General features: G+C 36.0%; 2 protein-coding genes across 2 annotated transcripts; both read left to right on the top strand.

Annotated features, from left to right (window-relative positions):
- The first annotated feature begins 415 nt into the window (after positions 1–415).
- On the top strand, positions 416–7,594 carry LOC114719152 (protein PAT1 homolog). Its single transcript, XM_028904620.1, has 5 exons — positions 416–1,039; positions 1,855–2,003; positions 2,891–2,947; positions 4,105–4,168; positions 4,725–7,594. Exons 1-5 carry the CDS (start codon positions 958–960, stop codon positions 6,839–6,841), a joined length of 2,469 nt encoding a protein of 822 aa, XP_028760453.1. The 5' UTR covers positions 416–957; the 3' UTR covers positions 6,842–7,594.
- A 3,714-nt stretch (positions 7,595–11,308) lies between these two features.
- LOC114719552 (protein PAT1 homolog) lies at positions 11,309–19,984 on the top strand. Its single transcript, XM_028905068.1, has 7 exons — positions 11,309–11,432; positions 11,634–11,717; positions 12,593–12,743; positions 13,571–13,640; positions 13,860–13,916; positions 16,303–16,366; positions 17,132–19,984. Exons 2-7 carry the CDS (start codon positions 11,636–11,638, stop codon positions 19,375–19,377), a joined length of 2,670 nt encoding a protein of 889 aa, XP_028760901.1. The 5' UTR covers positions 11,309–11,432; positions 11,634–11,635; the 3' UTR covers positions 19,378–19,984.
- Positions 19,985–21,424: the final 1,440 nt, after the last annotated feature.

Below are 21,424 nucleotides of genomic sequence, written 5' to 3'. Positions count from 1 at the left end.
AACTCATTAAATGCTTGGATAAAAGTAAATGTTATCTTATAAAAAAAATTATTTTAAGAAAGTTTGATTTATATTTTGAATCTGACATAGTATTATAAGAGTGTACTTATAATCTAACAAACTTTATAGCTAGAAAAAGCTACCACAAATTTGCTATGCAATAACAAATTTAACAAATATTAGTATGTTTGGAAAACAATTTTGACAAGTTTAACAAAATTTTATTGTGGTTGATTTTCCATTGTAATATTTCTTTTTTCTTTTTAAATCTTATTGCCCATCCTATTTTTTTCCAACCAGGAAAGCAGAACAAGTGATAGATTTTATTTAATCCCAAGCAATTGAAGTTAACTGCTATGCCTATACGTGTGCACGAAACCCTACCAATTGTTCATAATTGATAATAGATCGAATATTCAATATCAATTTTGATGGGTAGTAGTATACATCATCTATCGAGTACATGGTTGCCTCCGTCGCTCCTTCTTCAACAAATCCACCAACTCAGAAGTAACTGGAGTGTTTGGGAACTTCCTCAACTTTAAATTATTTTACGAAATAATAATAGTCTCCTCGTCTTCTCTCTCTCTCTCGCAACTCTTCTCCACTTCCTTTGTTACCTCATATTTTGCAAATCTCAATCGTTATCCCCTTCCTAGGGTTCTCCTCTATATGCCTCTTCCTTTAAATCCGAACCCTTTTTCTATTTTTTAATGGAACAAATCTCTGCCTTTAACTTCCCCACTCAATCTGTTTCTGAGATCTTTTACTCTGTTTCGATACCGTCTTAGCAGAAGAACCCTTTTGTGAATTTCTGAATAATTTGCTTGCCTTATCGATTCACCTTGAGACTTTGAAGTCAATTTTTTTCATCTGTTGCGATTCTGGTTTCTGGGCTTTGTTTTTTTTTTTTTTGGCGATTGATTGTTTATCTTTTACCGTATAGTATTGGTGAAAATGGATGGGTTTGGTGCTGGGAGTGATATTCAAGATGCTCCCACCCCACAGAATCTTAAGCAACTTGGAGACATACCTGCAGGTTTGCTTCAGTTTTATTGGCTTTTTTTACTTGATTTCTGCTTATCTATTTAGTTAGATCTGGTAAGCTATCTGCTATTTGAATTTTGAGAAAACGAAAGAAAAGAATATATTTAATTGGTGAATTTATGCTTCCTATCTCGTTAGCTGCTTGATGGACAATGTTATAACTTCGAAGTGACAAATTATTTGACGTGTAGAGCATTTTAAGTCCGATACAGGACTTCTGCTGCTTAACAGAATTTTGTTTGCTTGTTTTTATTGACTTTAGTGTCTAAAATCGAACGATTTTATGAATGCTCATGACCAATTTAACTGCTTGCTATGATTAGCTACCTCGGCAAAAGACAACCTGCTTTAAGTTGCTCGACCCCCCCGTTTCCCGAGTTGTGTCAGCTTGCTTATTCACTGTTATGATCATGAAAGAACTTCTAGCATGACTATGACATAATTTATGGTTTAAAGAGTACTCCAGAGACTCTTCTTCATGGAAAATTCTGTGGATTTCAAATGCTATTTCTGGCGTAAAGAGATTTTTGTACTTATATTTTCGGCCAAATGTTTTTCTGAGTATTACTATAGGATTGATTGACGCTCAGCATTAAAATTCTTCGTGCTCAACTAGAACATCTTTGGCTTGCCAGCTTTTGTAGTAGTTCTCTTCCTGAGAATATTCTAATTTATCTTACTATCTATTACCTCTATATAAATTTGGCTCTTCGAAGCTTCGTGTGCATGTAGAAGCTGTGCATATGCTAATCATCTGAAAAAAAAAATAGTAGTGTGATTACTGTCTTGAACTCTTGTATGATGCAGGAGATGCAGTATTTGATGCGTCACAATATGCCTTCTTTGGGAAAGATGTTGTTGAGGAAGTTGAGTTGGGGGGATTAGAAGATGAAGAACGTGATTTACCTCCTGTTGAATTTGATGAGGAGGAGGAAATTTTTTTCGGAAGAGAAGAGGTACATGTTTATTTATTTTTATCTGGGTTCCATCTATTCAAGTTACCGTGGTTGATACATTTGGGCTTTTTTTTTTTGGGGGGGGGGGGGAAAGTTTGGATGTGTAAAATTGACGCATGATTTAATTTTCTTTTTTGGTTAAGGGTTCTACATTTGTTCCATTTATTGTAAGAGTTTAATGCATCATATTAATTCTTGCTTCATGTTTTTGTTAATCTGCTAATGTTCCTCCTTTACCTCATTTGCCTCCCTCTTCAGAGTAGATTATTATAATATGAAATATTCAATCTCGGGATTTATGTGATTTTCTTGTGATAAGTCATAAGATGACTATTCCCTAGTACATAATATGAAACGTTCACTCTGAGTATGCACTTTTTGCCTCTGAAAACAAACTTTTGCCTATTTTCATTTAATTAATAAATGAATGGTGTCCCAAAAAAATTCTTGAATTTCCAACTATTCATTTTGTTCATTCCTGTGCAAGGGTCATATGCTTCTGGTCCTTTGTGTTTTTACACCTCACTTGTGGAGTTTGTTCGCTTTATCAATAAATTTTGTCTCCACAAAAATGAACTTTAGTTGCTTTTGGTAATTGTTACGTTTTGGTTCTATAATTCCCCATCCATTTGCCCTTGCTAATGCTGTTCATTGAATATAGGTTAGCTGTTGCATTTTTTGTTGAGGAGCTATTTATCTGACATGTATTTGGTTGAATAATATATTTGGATTGGAAATTGAAATTGAAAAGGAATCTTGCTTATTTGGATGGGAAAATGACAGTGTTTGTTTTCTCGTGAATGTTTATTTCTCATTTAAAATGAAATATTTTTGAATGTGATTTATGAGGTTAGTTTTTCTCAAGTACCTCTTATTTCATGATGCAGGCTGAAGAAATGAGATCTCTTTCAGATGTTGATGATCTCACTACCACGTTTTCAAAGGTTAGATTTTCAATCACTGTCATATCAGGCCTTTTTCAAAAGTAAATTGTCGCATTTTTTATTTCATTTTCAAATTAATGAGCATGAAAGTGTAGTATCATGTGACAGTGATTTGATGCCTAACCAATATGCCTCATAACTCAGTCCATGTTTAAGACATTGGTGATAATATTATTTCCTCCTGTTGCTGAATAGGTAGATGAGTTTCAGATGGCTATACATGGAAACTGAATCAGATAAAGCAATGCTAAGAAATGATGTCTTCTTGTAGAAGTGGAAAACTATTTTATGGCCAGTATCATATTTTAAAAAATCAGACCTCTGGTTGAAAACTGGGAGTATTGAGGGAAGCTTATAATTTTAGAAGTCTTGGCAAAGACATTCGATTTGAGAAAGTTGAGCAAAGGAGCAATCAGTTAAGCATGTGGTTTGAGTCATTAACCACAATTTAGGTTGAGTTCTCAAATTGTAAATTTCCTTGCCAAGAGTCTCTGAGTTGTAGTTCTAGCAGTGTTTTATTTTTGTTTTCTCCCTCATGTTGGAGATAATGGCCTGGACATAGAATATCTTTTACAATGCCGCATTCCTGGATGATGTGGGAGAAAATTATGAGAAGCAGCCTTCAACTTGTGATACGTGGTCTCATACGCCTTGATTTCAAACATCAGTCACTGGAAGATATTTTTGAGCTGGAGATATGGGGCCTTATGCTTCTGTAAAATGATTAATGAAGAATAGGATTTCAAGATAACTGTCTTGAGCTAGTGAACAATATGTTAATTGCTGAAGGAATACCATAGAATTTATTCGTCTACATTTTATCCATCTGGTTGCCAGTCTCCTCCAGTTGCTGCTTGTCTGGTTATGTATTTTTCTTCAAGAAGCCTTTTATCCACTGAAAAAGGGAGAAAAGAAACAGGAAGAAAATGACGGCTTAGAACAATTCTCAGAAGGGAAAATATATATGCTAATTAATCATGCATCCTTGTCATCAAATACTTAGATTTTTTTGAAGCTGCTGCATGGTTTCCATTAATGCTTGTGGTTTAGTTGTTTGTTATAATGTAGATGATGAAGTTTGGCTTGTTTTGACTTGCTGTACACTTTCTTTTATGCGGTGGGTGGCATTCAATTGTAAGATTGTTGTCTCATTTCAGTTGAACACGGTTGCTAGTGGAACAAGAAGCATGGGACTTATGGGTGAACAAGTATCAAGAGAAAGTGAGTAAAACTATTAAATGAATATCATTTCAAACATACGCAAACTTCTCTTTTTACCCTATCAAATCTATAAGGAATAGATGTCCACTGTTGTCATCTAGTGTGAATATTGTTATCCTCTATTTATGAAATATTGTTATCTTCATTATTGGGTTCTGTCTTCATTATGCGTGTTATTAGTGCTGGGGCACTGACCTCCGACTACGTATCAGTGTCTTCCTTCAATATGCATCACTTCCCTTCTGTTGTGCGAGTTTCTTTTTTTCAAAAAAATAATTATTTTATGGGGTTTAAGCTGCATGTGAGTTTTTGTTCTCTGATTGTATAAGCTCAAAATAGTGTTGCTGCTACTATGTGTGTGGGAGAAATGCTCATATTGCTGCATTTGAATATTCTACTCCATTAAAGTAAGTATGTTCTATTTGGTTATGCCACGCTTTTGGGGCTTGAATGAGATGTATGTTTCTTCTTTGTTTTGGGAATGCGTACTGATCCTTCTGCTGTCTGCATTTCTCGACTGAATTCTTTATTATTACTCTTGGATTGTTTTATTTAGATTCCTCTGCTGCTGAATGGGCACAAAGGGGCGATGTGTCTAATTGGTTTGATCAGCATGATTATGAAAGCGAAGGTGCTCAGGATGGGAAAAGATGGTCATCACAACCACATTCGTTGGTTCAGTTACAAGAGTCAAAGTCAATATACAGAACATCTTCATATCCCGAGCAACAACAGCAGCTGCAACAACAACATCAGCATTTTTCTAGTGAACCAATTTTGGTTCCAAAATCTTCTTATCCTCATTCTGGTGGCAGGATCCAGCAGGATTCTCCAAATCAGAGTGCAGGCCACCTGAATATGCCCTATCACGTTGGTGGATCTCAGATGCCATTGTCTTCGTCCAATCATTCTCATTTCTCCAATTCTCAGATTCCATTGACTGGCTTAGCTGGATCCCCTTTTGGTGGGAATATGCATCAGATTACGAGTGGTTCTCCTGTTAATAATCGAATGTCCAACCAATGGGTCAACCAAGTTGGATTATATCCTGGAGATCCTCCCAACGTTCGGAACAATTTATTGCCTCAACAGTTGCCCCTTCATAATGGATCAATTCCTCCACATCTGGTGACTCAGTTGCAGCAACCACAGCAGAGAATGCATCCTCCTCTTCAACATTCTCCGGGCTTTTTATCAGGTTTCCCACCCCATTCTTATAATTCCAATACTTCTCCTGGTGCGCCCATGATTGGCAAGTATGAACAGATGCTTGGGCTGATCGACATGAGAGATCAAAGACCAAAGCTAGCTCCGAAAATTAGACAGAACTTTCGGTTTCCTCCACAAAATTTTGATATGGGTTTCCAGAGGAGTGAAAGCGGATGGCCACAATTTAGGTCCAAGTATATGACAACAGATGAGATTGAAAATATTCTTAGGATGCAGCTTGCGGCAACACATAGTAATGACCCCTATGTAGATGATTATTATCACCAGGCTTGTCTTGCAAAAAAGTCCTCTAATGCTAAATTGAAGCACCACTTCTGTCCAAATCAAATCAGGGAACTCCCTCCACGAGCCCGTGCTAATACTGAGCCTCATGCTTTTCTTCAGGTTGATGCCCTAGGGAGAGTTCCATTTTCATCAATTCGCAGGCCCCGTCCTCTTTTGGAAGTTGATCCTCCAAATTCTTCTGCTAGTAGCACTGAGCAAAACATTCCGGAGAAACCCCTTGAGCAGGAGCCAATGCTTGCAGCTAGGGTTACCATTGAGGATGGATTATGTCTTCTTCTTGATGTAGATGATATTGATCGTTTCCTACAGTTTAATCAGCTCCAAGATGGTGGAATTCAGTTGAAGCAGCGTCGAAAGGATCTGTTGGAAGGACTTGCTGCCTCACTTCATTTAGTTGACCCGCTGGGAAAGAATGGGCATACTGTTGGTCTTGCTGCAAAAGATGATTTTGTTTTCCTGAGGATAGCATCTCTACCCAAGGGATGGAAGCTTCTTGCTAGGTACCTTAAATGTCTTTTTTCAGGTGGTGAGCTTATGCGAATGGTCTGCATGGCTATCTTTCGTCATTTAAGGTTTTTATTTGGTCGTTATCCAACTGACCCAGCGGCAGCAGAAGCTGTAAGTAACCTTGCTGGGGTTGTTTCAATGTGTGTCCGTGGAATGGATCTTGGAGCACTTAGTGCTTGTCTTGCAGCAGTAGTTTGCTCCTCGGAGCAGCCCCCTCTACGTCCCTTGGGAAGCCCTGCTGGTGATGGGGCTTCTGTAGTTTTAGTGTCTTTGCTTGAGAGGGCCACTGAAATTTTAACTGATCGCCATGCTGCCAGCAACTGTAGTATGTCAAATCGGTTGCTTTGGCAGGCTTCATTTGATGATTTCTTTTCTCTTCTTACGAAGTATTGCATGAACAAATATGATAGTATTGTGCAATCATTGCTGATGCAAGGGACACCAAATATGGCTGCGATTGGGTCAGATGCTACCAGAGCCGTTAGTAAGGAAATGCCTGTTGAGCTCTTACGTGCCAGTCTACCTCACACCAACGAGCACCAGAAAAAGCAATTACTCGAGTTTGCTCAACGTTCTGTGCCCGTTGCCGGATTTAATAACAATTCTGGGGCTAGCAGTGGTCATGCGCACTCAGAGTCAGTTTTGAATTAATAATGTACTCGGACATTCAAATAAGGAGCATGATTTTGAATTAAAATGTGGCAGTAACTGCCATAGGGAGGATCTCGTATTAGGTACTTCTGTAGCAGTCTGATGTGGTGGAAGCATTAGTTGCATCTATTATGGAAATTTTAGCCTCTTATTTTGTTATATTGACAGAATTCCGTGGAGCATTGTGATATTTTGCAGCCAGGCCCATCTGTATCATAGAGTTGGCTTGATTTGTTTCTCTTGTCTTTTATTTTTCTCTTGACAGGGGAGATTAATTTTTTTACTCTGGTTTCTAGAGCACTGTAGTGGTTAATATGTACAAGTTTTAGGCTTATGAAGTTGGAACAAGTTTTAGGCTTATGAAGTTGGATTCCCATGTTCCTTTTACTATTATCATACAAAGGCATGGGATTGGTTGCATGAATGCTTACCTGTGTAGGAAACCCACCCTCTTAATTGAAGTGGCTTTTTGGGTGCACAACTACAACCAGACGACAGGTTGGCATGACAAGCTTTTCTGAACTGCTGATGAATGCTGTAGCAAAGAATGTACTTTTTTTTTTTTTGGGAACTTGGTTCATAATATGGTGCCCTTGTTATTTTCTTCTTGCAACCTATTCTTTGTTGGTCTGACTCCATTGATCCGTCTTGCTGTCTCATTGTTGGGTTTTCTTCAATATCTTTGATATAGTCTCGACTGATTTTTACCTTGGTCAGCTATGAGCATTATTACTTGTATTTGGTGCCATCAAACACGTAAATTTTTTTTTTTAATCCTGTTCTGGTTTGTTCCTGACCTTTATTGAGGATATGGCGACTTTTGACTTCTTGAGTTCTATCATTTATTGCATGGACTGCAAGAGTTCTATTTCCTTTGAATTGCTACTGCGTATTATTCGGTGTTGACTTTAAATCCATAGAAAATCTTCCAAGTATTAGGTCTTCTAGACATGACTAGAATTTATGAGAACCAAATAAAGCCAAGATTGGATTCTTACATGTCAAAATCAATATAATTAATTTGGTTGAAGGTTTCACTTGGTTTGATTTATTAAAATGAAGCGTACGTTGCTTGCGATAATTTATCCCGCTTACATGTCCTTGAGGTTAATATTTTTTACCTTATAGTCGGGTGAAGCATTGACCAAATTATTTATAATATATTTAATAAAAATGATATAAAAAAATAAATTCATGAAAAATGAATAGAATCAAACTGACATTAAAGGAGTGTTTGGAAGTTCTAAAAAAACACCTGTAAAAAGTGCTTTCATGTAAATAGGGGTAAAATTCTTTTTAGATACTTACTTGGGGTGGGTGTTTGGAAGCATCCAAAAGTGCTTTTTAAAATCATTTTTTTCATAAAATGAGGCAATTTTTTTTACATATTTATTTTGTACACCATAAAAACATTTTTAAAACTATGGTTTTAATTATCCAAACACTTCCTTAGTATATTATAAAATTACTTAAATTATAATTTGTTTTTACCGAAACACCTCTTATACTAAACCAAACCAAAGTTCAATAATAAATAGAAGTTTTCGGTGTCATAAAATCCCATCATATCGATTTGGTTTTTAGTCCAAAATCAAATCTATCCAAATGTAGGGAGTGCCCTTTTATCACAGGTTAACATATTCATAATAGGTTAATACTTGTTTGGTCTTTAATGTATGATCTAATTTGAGAGCTAATGTTGCTCTGATATATAAAATTTATTTTACATGTTTATCAATTTTTTTCAAATTAATCATATTAATATTTCTTCAATAATAATCAAGTAAAAGAGAGAGAGAAGAATTAAGAAAAATGGTTAGGATGTTTTAAAAAAAAATATCATATTAACTAATTTAACTAAACTCTTTGATTTACCCAAATTACTTAATTAGGTCTTATATTAATAATTGGAGGAGTAACTTGTTAATAAATTTCAACCATCAACTCTTTCAACTCGTTATTTAAACTTCTCACCAGAAACATGTGGCTCGTAATGCGGATCATTCCACTCTTCTTTATTAAGAAAATTAGCTAAATTAGTTATTTGTAATAAATATATATTGCCTTCTCTAAAATATTCTTACTAATAAAGTGTATTAGTTAGAATTATCATTTAATGAAACCTTTAACACATGTAACGACTACTTTAAAAAACATAAATATAAAAATAAAATAAATTAGAGTTTTTATATTTAGACCCAAATTTAAAGACAAATTAGCTTTTATATTAAAAATATGGGCTAGTATTTACTTATTTTTAAAATGACAGTCTATTCATTTTCTGCTCAGGGTCTAGATTCAAGGTCAACGACTAACCCATTATACAAGAGCTAGTCACCTAAACACTTCGCATGATCCCTTCCCCCCCTCCAGAGAGAATAAATATTTGTGAACGTTTTCGTGCAATGCCTTCAAAGGCCTACACTTTTCGCAATTGGCTAGACAAACTCCTTACTTTTATGGCTAGAATCTTGGATCTTCGGATTTTACACACACACACACACACATATATGTGTTTATTCTTACACACACATATTGGAAAGTTCTGTGAGACTTTGAAAAAGGTGAGCAGCAAAATTTAAATATAAGCAACGAACTATAAATATTATCATTGGAAATCTGAGGTAAGATAAATTGTCTAAAACCTTTCCCATATAGCAACCCACTGTCATTACCATTAATATTTTTCATTCTATCACTCACTCCTTTTCTTTTATTTTTATTCTAATTTATTGACAGTGTAATTATTGAGTTTGATTTTTGTGATTTAATGACACAAGAAACTTTTGACATGTAAGAAATTATGAGTTCAATTTATTTGTAATCTTAAGTTGTTAATAGCTTGCTTCCTTTTTTTTTTTTTATGAATAACTGTGAATAAAACAGGAGGGAATGAAAAGAATCAAAATACATTATATTAGGATATGATGATTATGAGAGCAACTGCCAAGTCGACCTAATAAGGCTAGGCCAAGGGATCATAATTTTTTACGAAGAAAGTTATGATAAAAATTGAAAAAAATTAAAAATAAAATCTTTATATAAATTCTTATAAACTTGACAAATGAATCTATGGATGCCCTATAACATACACACATGTGCCCTTGCTATTGAAATTGGAATTTTTTATTTATCATTTTTATTTTAAGTTCATTTCAAGTAAGACAAACTCAAAGTAGGAGAGATTTATAATTTTTTGTTCCAGCCAACTGTAAGATTTATAAATTAAGTTTATAAATTAAGTCTTACAAATTTAAGTGAGTTTTATATATTTAAATTTTACTTATTGAATCTCATATATTTTATATTCATGTGTTGTTTTCGGAAGTTATGAGAAGATTTGTAATGAAATTGCTGTGATTAATCATGGAATGTGGATGAGAACGCTAGGATAAAATAATGAAAAAAAGTTAGGACACGCGTCAATCATATAAACGATAGCTTGGGATTGCGAATTTTAAAATTTGGTGCGGAAATAAACTAATTTGTTGGGATAAAACGCGCTGGAGAGAATAATATGCCAAGAGCGGGAATAGAAGTTGTATGAGGTCAGATGGGTAATTTTGGCTGCCCAAAATAATATGACTTATTTCAAACTCCAGGCAGTGTATACTTTTTTTTTTTTAAGTCACAACATATTTTATTGAGGTTTACTTTAGGAAGAAATAAAATATTTATTGATTTTGGATTTTTCAACAAATAAAGTACTCGATTTTAATTAATTAGTTTTTCTATTGTTATTATATATTGGACTAATATGAACTTTAATTTTTTAAGTTTGTTTTTATTTTGGTTTTTAGTTTTTTAAGTTTTGGTCTCACAAAATTTTTATTTATTTATAATATTAGTCCCTATAATTCAGTAAAAATTTGGATTATTATACCTTTTAATAGATCAAAACTTGTGATTTAAAATTTGATGGACTAAAATTAAGAATAAATTTTAAAGACCAAATATATATTAATTCTTATATATTTTATTATATATATTTCTCTCAAATTTTAGATAAGTTGATAACTCAAAAAGACATCAATTTGAAAACTTTATTACATGTCATTTGTCACAGTGGTTTTATTCTGGAAATAACAATTGATAAAGACAAACTTTCAAAATTAATAATACATTTTTGCATAAAGCATTGTGTATATTTTAAAAAAACTCATACAGTTTAACAACATGAATGACAAAATTAAAAATGATAAGAATTTTCCTTTTTTCCTTGCCTTACCAGAATATAAATCAAAATAAAATTTTAAAAAAAATTTAAAATTTGTTTTTTCCCACAAAAATCTGGCTGCTCATGTGCTCCGGTGGGAAGAAATTGGAGAATGATGGTATACATACGCGCATGCTTGACAAAGCTGAGATGCGAATTTACAACTTAGCCCCCATAAAAATTTACAAATCTCCGGTGAGGGGAAAATGAAGTTCGGACGCGACCTCCTCCATAATTCACTCGGCTAATAAATTACGATCAATTTCAATATCTGCTTTCGTAGGGTTCCTCTCCAATCCGTTCCTCTCCTCTCTGCTCCAAATCCAACCCATTTTATAATCCTTCCGGTGGGATAGATCTCTGCTATGAACTAATGTACTCAATTCTTTGTCCAGATCTCCTTTTTGTCTTTGCTTCCTCGCCATTTTAGTTAAAACATTTTGAGCAATTCAAGATTTTATCTTTTTGTATCAAGTTTTCCCTTTTAGCATTCCTTTTTCTTTTCTTGTTGATCTTTTGCGTTTTCCCTTTTCTGGGTTTTCTTCCATCATGGTTTTTATGCTGTACTGCTTATAGATATGGATGGGCTTGGTGCTGGGGGTGATATTCAAGATGCTCCCAACCCGGAGGGTCTTAAGCAATTGGGAGATGTTCCCACAGGTTTGCTTCACCTTATTTATCTTGTTTGTTTGTTTGTTTCTTTTCTTTACTGCATATTGTGTCCCAGGTTTTTTATTGCTCACCTTATTCATGTAGATCTGGTTCAAGTCAGCTAGTGAAACTGAGGATATAAATTAGTCTATAAGGTGTGATTATGTATTTTGCACTTCTAGGTGTCTGTTTGTTTAAGAAAGGGGCGGTCGGTGGCACCATTAGCATTTATTTCATGGCCCGGAAAGTAACTGGACCGAAGCTTGAGCTAGTGCTGAAGGTTCTGCAAATCCTAATAAGTTTACTCAGTTGATTAAACTTCTCAATGGAAATTATTTTATAAATTTTCGTCGTCGTCGTCTAGTATTTGCTATTGGTGGCTGCTGCGGCTAACAACAGTGTATACTGACACTGCTAACTGCGTTCTTTTTCTTTATGCTTATATGATTGCGTAATTTGTTTGTTCACTCATGGTTGATAATCTAGGATGTTTTAGTGTGCCACGAGGCTAATCTCAGTAGTGGTGGGTTAGTTGTGATTTCGCTGATGATGATGATGGTCATCATCATCATCATCATCTTTTTTGCCTTGTTGTGAAAAATTATTCACATTAATTTTTAGTTCGAAGGATGTGCTTGACCTTATGAGTAGATTCGCTTTCAAAATTAAACTCCTTGTGCCTTTTGTTTTATCTCTGCTAATTGGGAGGAGATATGATTCACCATGCTGATGCAGTTCTTTATTTTTATCTTTTGGTTTTGGTACCTTTATGGTAGGGAATTCTCCGTTATGTGTGTGGCCTTTTTTTTTTTTTTTTTAAATGTTGAGCAGTTATAAAAAAAGCAGCTGGGATGTCTTGAACTGAAAATTCTTCTGTTTTGCAGGAGGTGCAGTATTTGATGCATCGCAATATGCATTCTTTGGTAAAAATGTAGTTGACGAGGTTGAGCTTGGGGGGTTAGAAGATGAAGACAATGGTTTGCCTTGTGCTGATCTCAATGAGGAGGGTTCTTTTTTAATATTAACAAAGAAGAGGTTAGTTTTCCACCTTTTTAGAATTTCAATTATTTTTGATTTCCAGTAGTTAGATTTTTGAAATTTAAACATGCTGGGCTTTTGCTTTTAGTTTAGAAGCTTGTGTTTAGGACTTGAGGTCATTTCGCTGGTGAAATGGAGCACATCATTTTATTCCTTTCTTTATGGGAATGTTGAAATGTTACAAATTGCTCTCTTGTTGTGCCCCTTGTCTTTAGGGGATTAACGTTCTCTCCTGTTGTCCTCATCGTCCTATTCTGGTCTTCCAAAACTTCTGAGCAGTAAAATAAATTGTTCCTATTTTTCTAAAGATATATCACTGAACAAAATCTTCTCAACTTTGTTTTGTTCTCTCCGTGTCAATTTACTAATATATGTATATTTTTAGTGCATTTTCGTTTTCTGACACTGTCCCTTCCTGGTCAAGTAAACTTTTCTTTTGACTTTTCAACCTTCAAGAGGGTGACCCAAATTTCAAGAACTGAAATTCAAGCAATAAGTTGGTTAGATGTCAGAGTTGTTATTAGAGATCCTTGCTATATTTGGTTGGACAGTTTCTACCATTCAATGCCTCTTTTTTTCCTTGGAATATTTGATCCTGATCCATTGTCGAAGGGCTGGACTGGTGATTTGGGACCATTATAGGGGAAGGAGCTAACTAGACTTTGTGAACTAATTGTGGTGTTTTGCAAGGCTGAGTCTGTTAGTCTTGACGGACCATTTTCTATTAGCACACTCCGGGGTATCTTTGTGGATGTTTCTTTTTAATGTACCGGGTGGCATTTTGTGCTAATCTATTCCTGATTCTTGGAGTGCTTTTATTCAAGATTGACAAAATTAGACCTTGTAAACAAAGTCGATGACAGTGAGCTGAAAATTAAAAGTGAATCTTCATTGGTAGGCGGTTAAGTTTCAACAGGGTAATGTTCCTTGAGCATGTGACCTGTTCATGGGGTAGTCTGTTAGTGTATTGCCTGCTATGATGACAGGCAATGAATTGCTCTCCTGGTCTGTCTTTCCTTTACTTATTTGTTCCATTAATTTTACTAGCCATTTAAATATTTATACCACACTGTTTAAAACTATTGTCAAATAACTTTTCCTTTCACATTGCAGGCTGAGGATGTGAGATCGCTATCGGATATTGATGATCTCAATACGACTTTTTTGAAGGTAAGGATGTTAAACTAGTACATAATGGAGCCTCTGAGTGGTTGATCTTTAATTGAATGAATGCCTGAGTATTGTAAATCATGACCACTTTTCAATTTGTATGCATTCCTTAAGTAGGAAAGCATTATATTCTGAATTTGTGCTTCATATAAATGAGGTAATTCTGTAATGATGCAAGTCGATATGATTTACGGGCTTTGGTTGGCCAGAGGAAGAATGGGGTGTTCTAAATGATGTGTGTTACCGAACCAATGAACCTGCAGCTTCCTTGACTACTTTCACAACTCCCCCCCCCCCCCCCCCTTTTCCTGTGGAACTGTTGAAGATGGTCAGTGTTTTTGTTTGATCTCTCAGCATCTAGTGCATATTGGTTAGGATTCTTTTAATTATGAAAGAAGAAGAGGATTTTAAATTAAGTAAAGCTACCAACTCAGGAGATTCTTTTCTTGGTTGAGTATATCATCATCATTGTTATTTTGAGTTGTATGCTTTTTCATTTTGGGGCATTTATCCTTGTTGTCCGGGCAGTTATTCAAGGGATTGGAAATTTCTAAGTTTGAGAAGTTAAAGCTATATTTTATAGGCTATTTATCTGATATGAAATAGCCATACCGTTCATATATGCTTCTCCACATGCATGGCATGATCTCCTTCGTTGAGACTAAATGCTTCTTTTTCACAAGACCGAAACCATCATTTACATATATCCAATACCCTGGCTAGATGTTGACGCTACAAATAACATTCATAAGTGTTATTGCTTTATTCAGGCCTGAATACTTTTGAGAAGCAGTGGGGAAAAGGCAGATGTTATATTTTACACTTGATGTTCATGGTCTTGGGGATAAGAGGGGAAACAGAGAATAATAGTGACTTAGTTTTGCGTTGGTTCAGGACACAGCAACCTGTTATGTATTCTTGCCATTTCTGCTTGCTGATAAAAATTATCACTAGGCGCTATGTATGAGATGAAAAATAAAGAAAAGGAGAGGAAGATGATGAAGAGAGGAACAAAGAATAAGGAAGTTCTGTTTTTTATTTATTAAGTGACGCACTTAAACCTGTTTTTATGGTTTTTACCATTTCTGCTCGATGATGATGATGAGTAATTCACTATATATAAGATAACAAGAAAAAGGGAGGGGTTGAAAAAGAAATCATTAAATCTGATAGCTCAATGTGTTTTATGGCGTTGAAACCAAATATCTTGCTTTCTCCATGAATCATAGCTGTGTGGATTGCAGTAATTTTCCTATATCTTTACAGTAAGTTAGCAACTTATTAGTTTTTCCTTCCGTTGACAAGCTTTCAGATTTCTTAGTTTGAGAAGGCTGGATGAACAAAATAATCTGCATTTCTGTGGTCAGAATTATTCTTTCTGTTGGGTGAAATGGTGGCTTATCTGTGTTTCATATTGGGGTCAGTATGAAATAAGGAAATCAATCTTATTACTGATTTTGTGGAAATGTGCGACAAAATCTTGTTATATAACTGTATACAACAATAACAACAAAGTCTTATCCCATTAGGTTGGGTTGGTTACATGGATTGCGAGATGTCTTTGTGCTCTAGCAACGATCAAGTCTTTGGATAGATTGTTAACCAAAAGATCTTGCTCAATATTTTTGTTGAGTATTCTCTTCGGCCTTCTTCTATCTTTTCAAAGGATTTCATCCTCCTTGATCAATTCTCATTAGGACATCCAATGGCCTTTGAATATCTCCAAACCACTTCAAATGATTTTCTATTATTTTCTCTTCAGTAGAAGCCACTCCAACCCTTCCGTGTATATGTAGAGATAATGGACCATTGTGACTTTGGGTTCTGAAAATTCTTTTTAGGTAGAGATTTATCATTTCCTGTGCTTCATTGGTTGAGCTTTTTGTTGTACTAAACAAAAGTAGTCTCAGAAGAATACGCTGTTTCTGCTGAAATTTGTAGCAATTAATCTTGTAGGTATGGTGTGCATACATAGTTTCTATTTCCCTTGTAGCTTTGCAACTTATATTCTCTAGTTGCCACATCAGTTCATATGCTTAATTTACTTCCTATCCTTGATGATCCATTCCTGTTTACAATTGACAGTGGATGTGTCATTGCATTCATGATAATTAAATTGGAAAAAGAAAAGAATGAGATTTAGTTAAGAGGTATAAATAAGAGTATCAGCTTGCTTCCTCTTGGCAAATATTTTGTAGCAAGTAATGAGTTCTCTTAACACGAGTAGTTGTTTGATCTTTCTCTTCACAAGTAGTCCAGTTATGCTCATATTTATGATTTGCTTTTTCCGTTATGTTGATCATGGTTGTGCTATTTTTGATTGGCCATGTATTCTGCTTTGTGCTCTGTGGGAATTGACAAGAATATTATTGTTCTTTGATTTCAGTTGAACAAGGCTGTTAGTGGACCAAGATATCCCGGAGTTATTGGTGAACGGGGATCAAGAGAGAGTGAGTAGAGCATTTGTGCTAATTTCTGTATATGCAAAACCATGATTCTTCATATTGCTTCTCTTATCTGAAATTTGAACTTTTTTAAACATTTATTTAACATTCTCAGTGAAGTTCTTCCATTAAATTCCGATGCCAACCTTTGCATGTTACTTATTTCTGCAATCTATAAGGCTATTATGTGCTACTATGATTGTAGACTCTTGACTGCAAGTTATTCGTCACCCATTAGTCACCAAGGGCATAATTTTTCTATGAATTGTGGGAAACCACCAAGTCAATAAAATATTAGAAATGCTTCTGTTTGTAGATTATTAGCCAACCCCTATCAGTGTTGGCGGTCCATGAGTTTTAGGAAAGCAGTCATTCAGTAAAAACGCAAAATGGTCCTATTGAAAAGATCAATTGAAGTGCCAATTTTTCCTTGGGACAGGCTTGCTTCTTCTTCTCCTCTCTCTCTCTCTCTCTCTCTCTCTTTTGTGGGACTACAGGCAACTTCACAGAAATCAAAACGTAGGATCTTCTAGTGTAAATGGTGTGACTCCATAAAGCCATGCACCTGTGAGGGAGATGTCTTATTGTTTAGTGGATGTTATTTTGGATTCCTATGAAGTGTGAATATATATATATATATATATCCATGATGTTTTAAGAAACCAAGTTTTGGCGGCATCATGGGCATATTGCTGTTGTTTTTTCCTTTTTCTTTTTGCATACTCCTTTTTCAATTTGACTGAATTGTCAATACCTGCATAATTTATCCAGGTTCTTCTGCTTCTGACTGGGCACTAAGGGATGATGTTCCTAACTGGTTTGACCAGCATGCTTTTAACAGTGAAGGTCTCCATTCCACTCTCTCTCATGAAGAACCGAAGCCCTTGTACAGAACATCTTCATACCCTGAACAGCTACGGCAGCAACAGCCCTACGCCCTCCAACACCGCTCTAGTGAACCAGTAAACTGGTTTGATCAGCGTATGTTTGATGTTGAAGCTGCTCAGGATGGTAAACGTTGGTCATCACAGCCACAATCCTCCCTGTACAGAACTTCTTCCTATCCTGATCAGCGTCAGCAACTTCCACATTTCTCTAGCGAACCAACTTTTGTGCCAAAGTCGTCTTTTACTTCTTATCCTCCCCCTGGGGGTAAGTCGCAGCAAGCCTCTCCAAATCATAGTACAAGTGGCCTGATGATTCCTTATCATGCTGGGGGAACTCAGATGGCATTATCTTCGCAAAGTCGTTCTCATTATTCCAATTCTTTGCTTCAATTGAGTGGCTTAAACCATGGTTCTCATTTTAGTGGAAATATGCGTCAATATGCTACTGGCTCTCCTCTAAATCATCGCCTGCAGAATCAATGGATCAATCATGCAGGGTTGTATCCTGGAGATCATTCAAACCTTCTAAGTAATATGCTGCAGCAACAATTACATCTTCATAATGGATCCATATCTCCTAACTTAATGACTCAGTTGCAGCAACAGCAGCATAGACTGCATCATTCTGCTCAACAGTCAGCGGGCTACCTTTCAGGTTTCCGGTCCCATTTACTTAATCCCCATCTTTCTTCTGGTTCATCTGTGATGAGCAAATATGATCATATGCTTGGTCTGGCTGATGTTAGAGATCATAGACCAAAGTCAACTCATAAAGGTAGACATAATAGTCGCTTCTCTCATCAGGGTTCTGATCTTGCTAGCCAGAAGAGTGATGGTGGGTCGTTCCAGTTTAGGTCCAAGTATATGACAAGTGATGAAATTGAGAGTATTCTCAAAATGCAGCTTGCTGTGACGCATAGTAATGATCCATATGTAGACGACTATTATCACCAAGCCTGTCTTGCTAAAAAATCTTCCAGTTCTAAGTTGAAACATCCATTTTGCCCAACCCAAATAAGGGAACTTCCAGCACGATCCCGGTCTAATTCCGAGCCCCATGCTTTTCTTCATGTTGATGCTCTAGGGAGGGTTTCTTTCTCATCTATACGTCGGCCCCGTCCTCTCCTTGAGGTGGATCCCCCAAACTCTTCTGGTAGCTCTGAGCAAAACAATTTAGAGAAGCCACTTGAACAAGAGCCTATGTTTGCAGCCAGGGTCACAGTTGAGGATGGTCTTTGTCTTCTTCTTGATGTAGATGATATTGATCGCTTCTTGCAGGCCAACCAGATACAAGATGGTGGAACTCAATTAAGAGTGAGGCGGCAGGTTCTGTTGGAAGGACTAGCAACTTCTCTTCAGTTAGTTGACCCACTGGGAAAGAATGGACACAAAGTTGGTCTTGCTGCTAAGGATGATCTTGTTTTCTTACGTTTAGTATCTCTTCCCAAGGGACGTAAGCTCCTGGCTAGGTATCTACAGTTGCTTGTTCCTGGCAGTGAGCTTATGCGAATAGTCTGCATGGCTGTCTTCCGTCATTTAAGATTCTTATTTGGGGGCCTCCCCTCTGATGCGGGAGCAGCAGAGACAACAATTAATCTTGCTAAGATTGTTTCCCAGTGCGTCCGAGGGATGGACCTTGGTGCCCTCAGTGCTTGTCTTGCAGCTGTGGTTTGCTCCTCAGAGCAGCCCCCTCTGCGCCCCATTGGAAGTGCTGCGGGAGATGGTGCTTCTGTTGTCTTAGTATCTGTTCTTGAGAGGGCTACTGAACTTCTAACTGATCCTCATGCCACTTGCAACTATAACGTAGCTAATCGTTCATTTTGGCAGGGCTCCTTTGGTGAATTCTTTGATCTTCTAACAAAGTATTGCATGAATAAATATCATAGTATCATGCAATCCTTGCTCATGCAAGGCACATCAAACATGGCTGTCGTTAATGCAGATGCTGCCAAGGCTATTAGTCGAGAAATGCCAGTTGAACTCTTGCGTGCAAGTCTTCCTCATACTGATGACCACCAAAGGAAGTTATTGCTAGATTTTGCTCAGCGCTCTGTACCTGTGGTTGGACTTAACGGTAATGCCGGAAGCAGCAGTAGCGGTCATGTGAACTCTGAGACAGTGCTGAGTTGATATATGATAACAGCCTCACCTAATTATCATGAATTTTGGGTTCAAGATCCGTCCACATGAACCAAACATCATCAGGAAAATCTCGCATCTGTTCCAAGTACACATCAAGCAATCCGAAACTGAAAGCCAGAGAAGTGCGAGTTGCTTCTAAAGTGGATGTTTCCAACTCGTCCTTGCTTGTTTTGCCATACCAATGTGCAGCACTCTTGATAACTTATGCAACCAAGCCCCTTTGTGTATTATGGAAAACACAGGGTTGATTTGTTCCTAATGCCTTTACCTTTTCATGTCTTTTTTTTTTCTTTTGACAGGGGAGCTTATTTTGTTTCTATGTGTGGTTGGTAGGAACACAGTAGTGGTTAGCATGTACAGATTTAGCTGCAAATCTGATTCCCAATTCCCCATGTACGCCCTTACTATTATATACAAGGCGTGGGGTGGGGTTGTATCTTCATTATCCACCTGTGATGGGTAGCCATATTTGCTGGAAATGGCATTTTGGTTGCTCAGATCTCGATTGGAAAACAGGTTGAAATGATGAGCCATGGCTGAAAATTACCCAAGGAACGCTCTGGTGAAATAAATTATATTGACCTTGCTGCAAAAATGTCATGTTCTTCGCCTTCTTTAGTTTTCATTTTGCTGCTTGCTTGTGTTTTTTTACACTCCCATGAGATTGTTAGTTCTTAACTCTAACACTGCTTTTCTGGCTTGTGGGGCTCGGGAATTTGTTGGGAGATTCCTGAGCTGCGGATGGCTCTTACAGTACTATGATGAAAATAGCGTCAGCTAGCTCCTTTTGTATGTGTGGCCCTTGGTTTGATCGTAATGATCATGCAATGAATGTTATGCATGTTTGGAAGATATAGAATGGAAAGAAACAATATAATTAAAGTAGACAAGATTATGAGTTTATCGTAGTTGCATTGGTTTTATTTCAGAGAAAATTGATGGTAGTCGCTGGTATGCATTGTAAAGGATATTATTTTTTATTTTTAATACATCAAAGGGCGGTTACCTTTATCCGCGATTCGTCATATGTGTATTATATATAATCCTAATATTTAATTACATTTGCTTAATCTATTCGCCTCCCTGGAAAATATTATTGTATTGAATGTCAAGCTGTGCTGGCCAAAAAAAAGAGAAAAGAATATGTCAAGCTGTACATATGAGATATTTAACTATTGATGTTGAAATATTTTTTCTGTCTTTCATAGTTCTTATCATTTTAGCAAGTGTTGCAACTATCGTACACCTTTCTTTTTTTTTTTTTTTATGATGCCTGGGATTACTAATGAACTATTCTAGTTAATATTAAAAGAAAAAAAATTAGGGATTGTCATTAATGTCTCTTCTTTAATTTTACATATATTTTTATTTTTATTTTTTGAAAAATGTCTTGAAAAAGTTTGTATTAGAGAAAATTAGGGATAAATCCCTCGTTGAAAATTTAATTAGCGAATGGAATTTAGGATAATTCACTACACAGGGGAAGATTAGTTGTACACAAAGGATAATAAGTTGCACAAAACAAAGATAGTTTGCACAAAATATTATTTGGATATAAGGAATTAGTTTGCACATAGGAAAGATGATTTGCACATAAGAAAATTTTATTTGCACAAAGAGAAATTGTGTTGCACATCGCACAATAGAAGATCATTGCACACAAGGGAAAATACATTGCATACAAGAGAAAATAAGTTGTACACAAAAAAAGTTAAATTTGCCAAAATTTTTAGGTCTTATTTATCAATTAAATTTTTAACGGCGAATTTATCTCCAATTTTCCCTTTGTATTATTTTCACTACTTTTATTTTCCAGGGTGAGGCAAGGCTTTTATTGGCCGCGTTCGAAAGGGAGGGAAGTGACTCTTTATTTTAATTATTTAGACTTGCATCTTGGGACCAATAATTATGGACCCCCAAGCAGTATGAAAAACGAGTCGTCCATTTTTTTTTTGTTTAAATACAGAAATCAAAACGTGACGTGTAAGAATTAAGATAGTTGAATTCAGGGGAAAAAAAAGGATCAAAATAAATT

This window comes from Neltuma alba, unplaced genomic scaffold, assembly GCF_004799145.2.
Source record: "Neltuma alba isolate B1F8T4 unplaced genomic scaffold, ASM479914v2 tig00002178_pilon, whole genome shotgun sequence".
Lineage (NCBI taxonomy): Eukaryota > Viridiplantae > Streptophyta > Magnoliopsida > Fabales > Fabaceae > Neltuma > Neltuma alba.
Note: the sequence above shows the minus strand (reverse complement) of the source record. Positions and strands in the feature narration are given on the sequence as shown.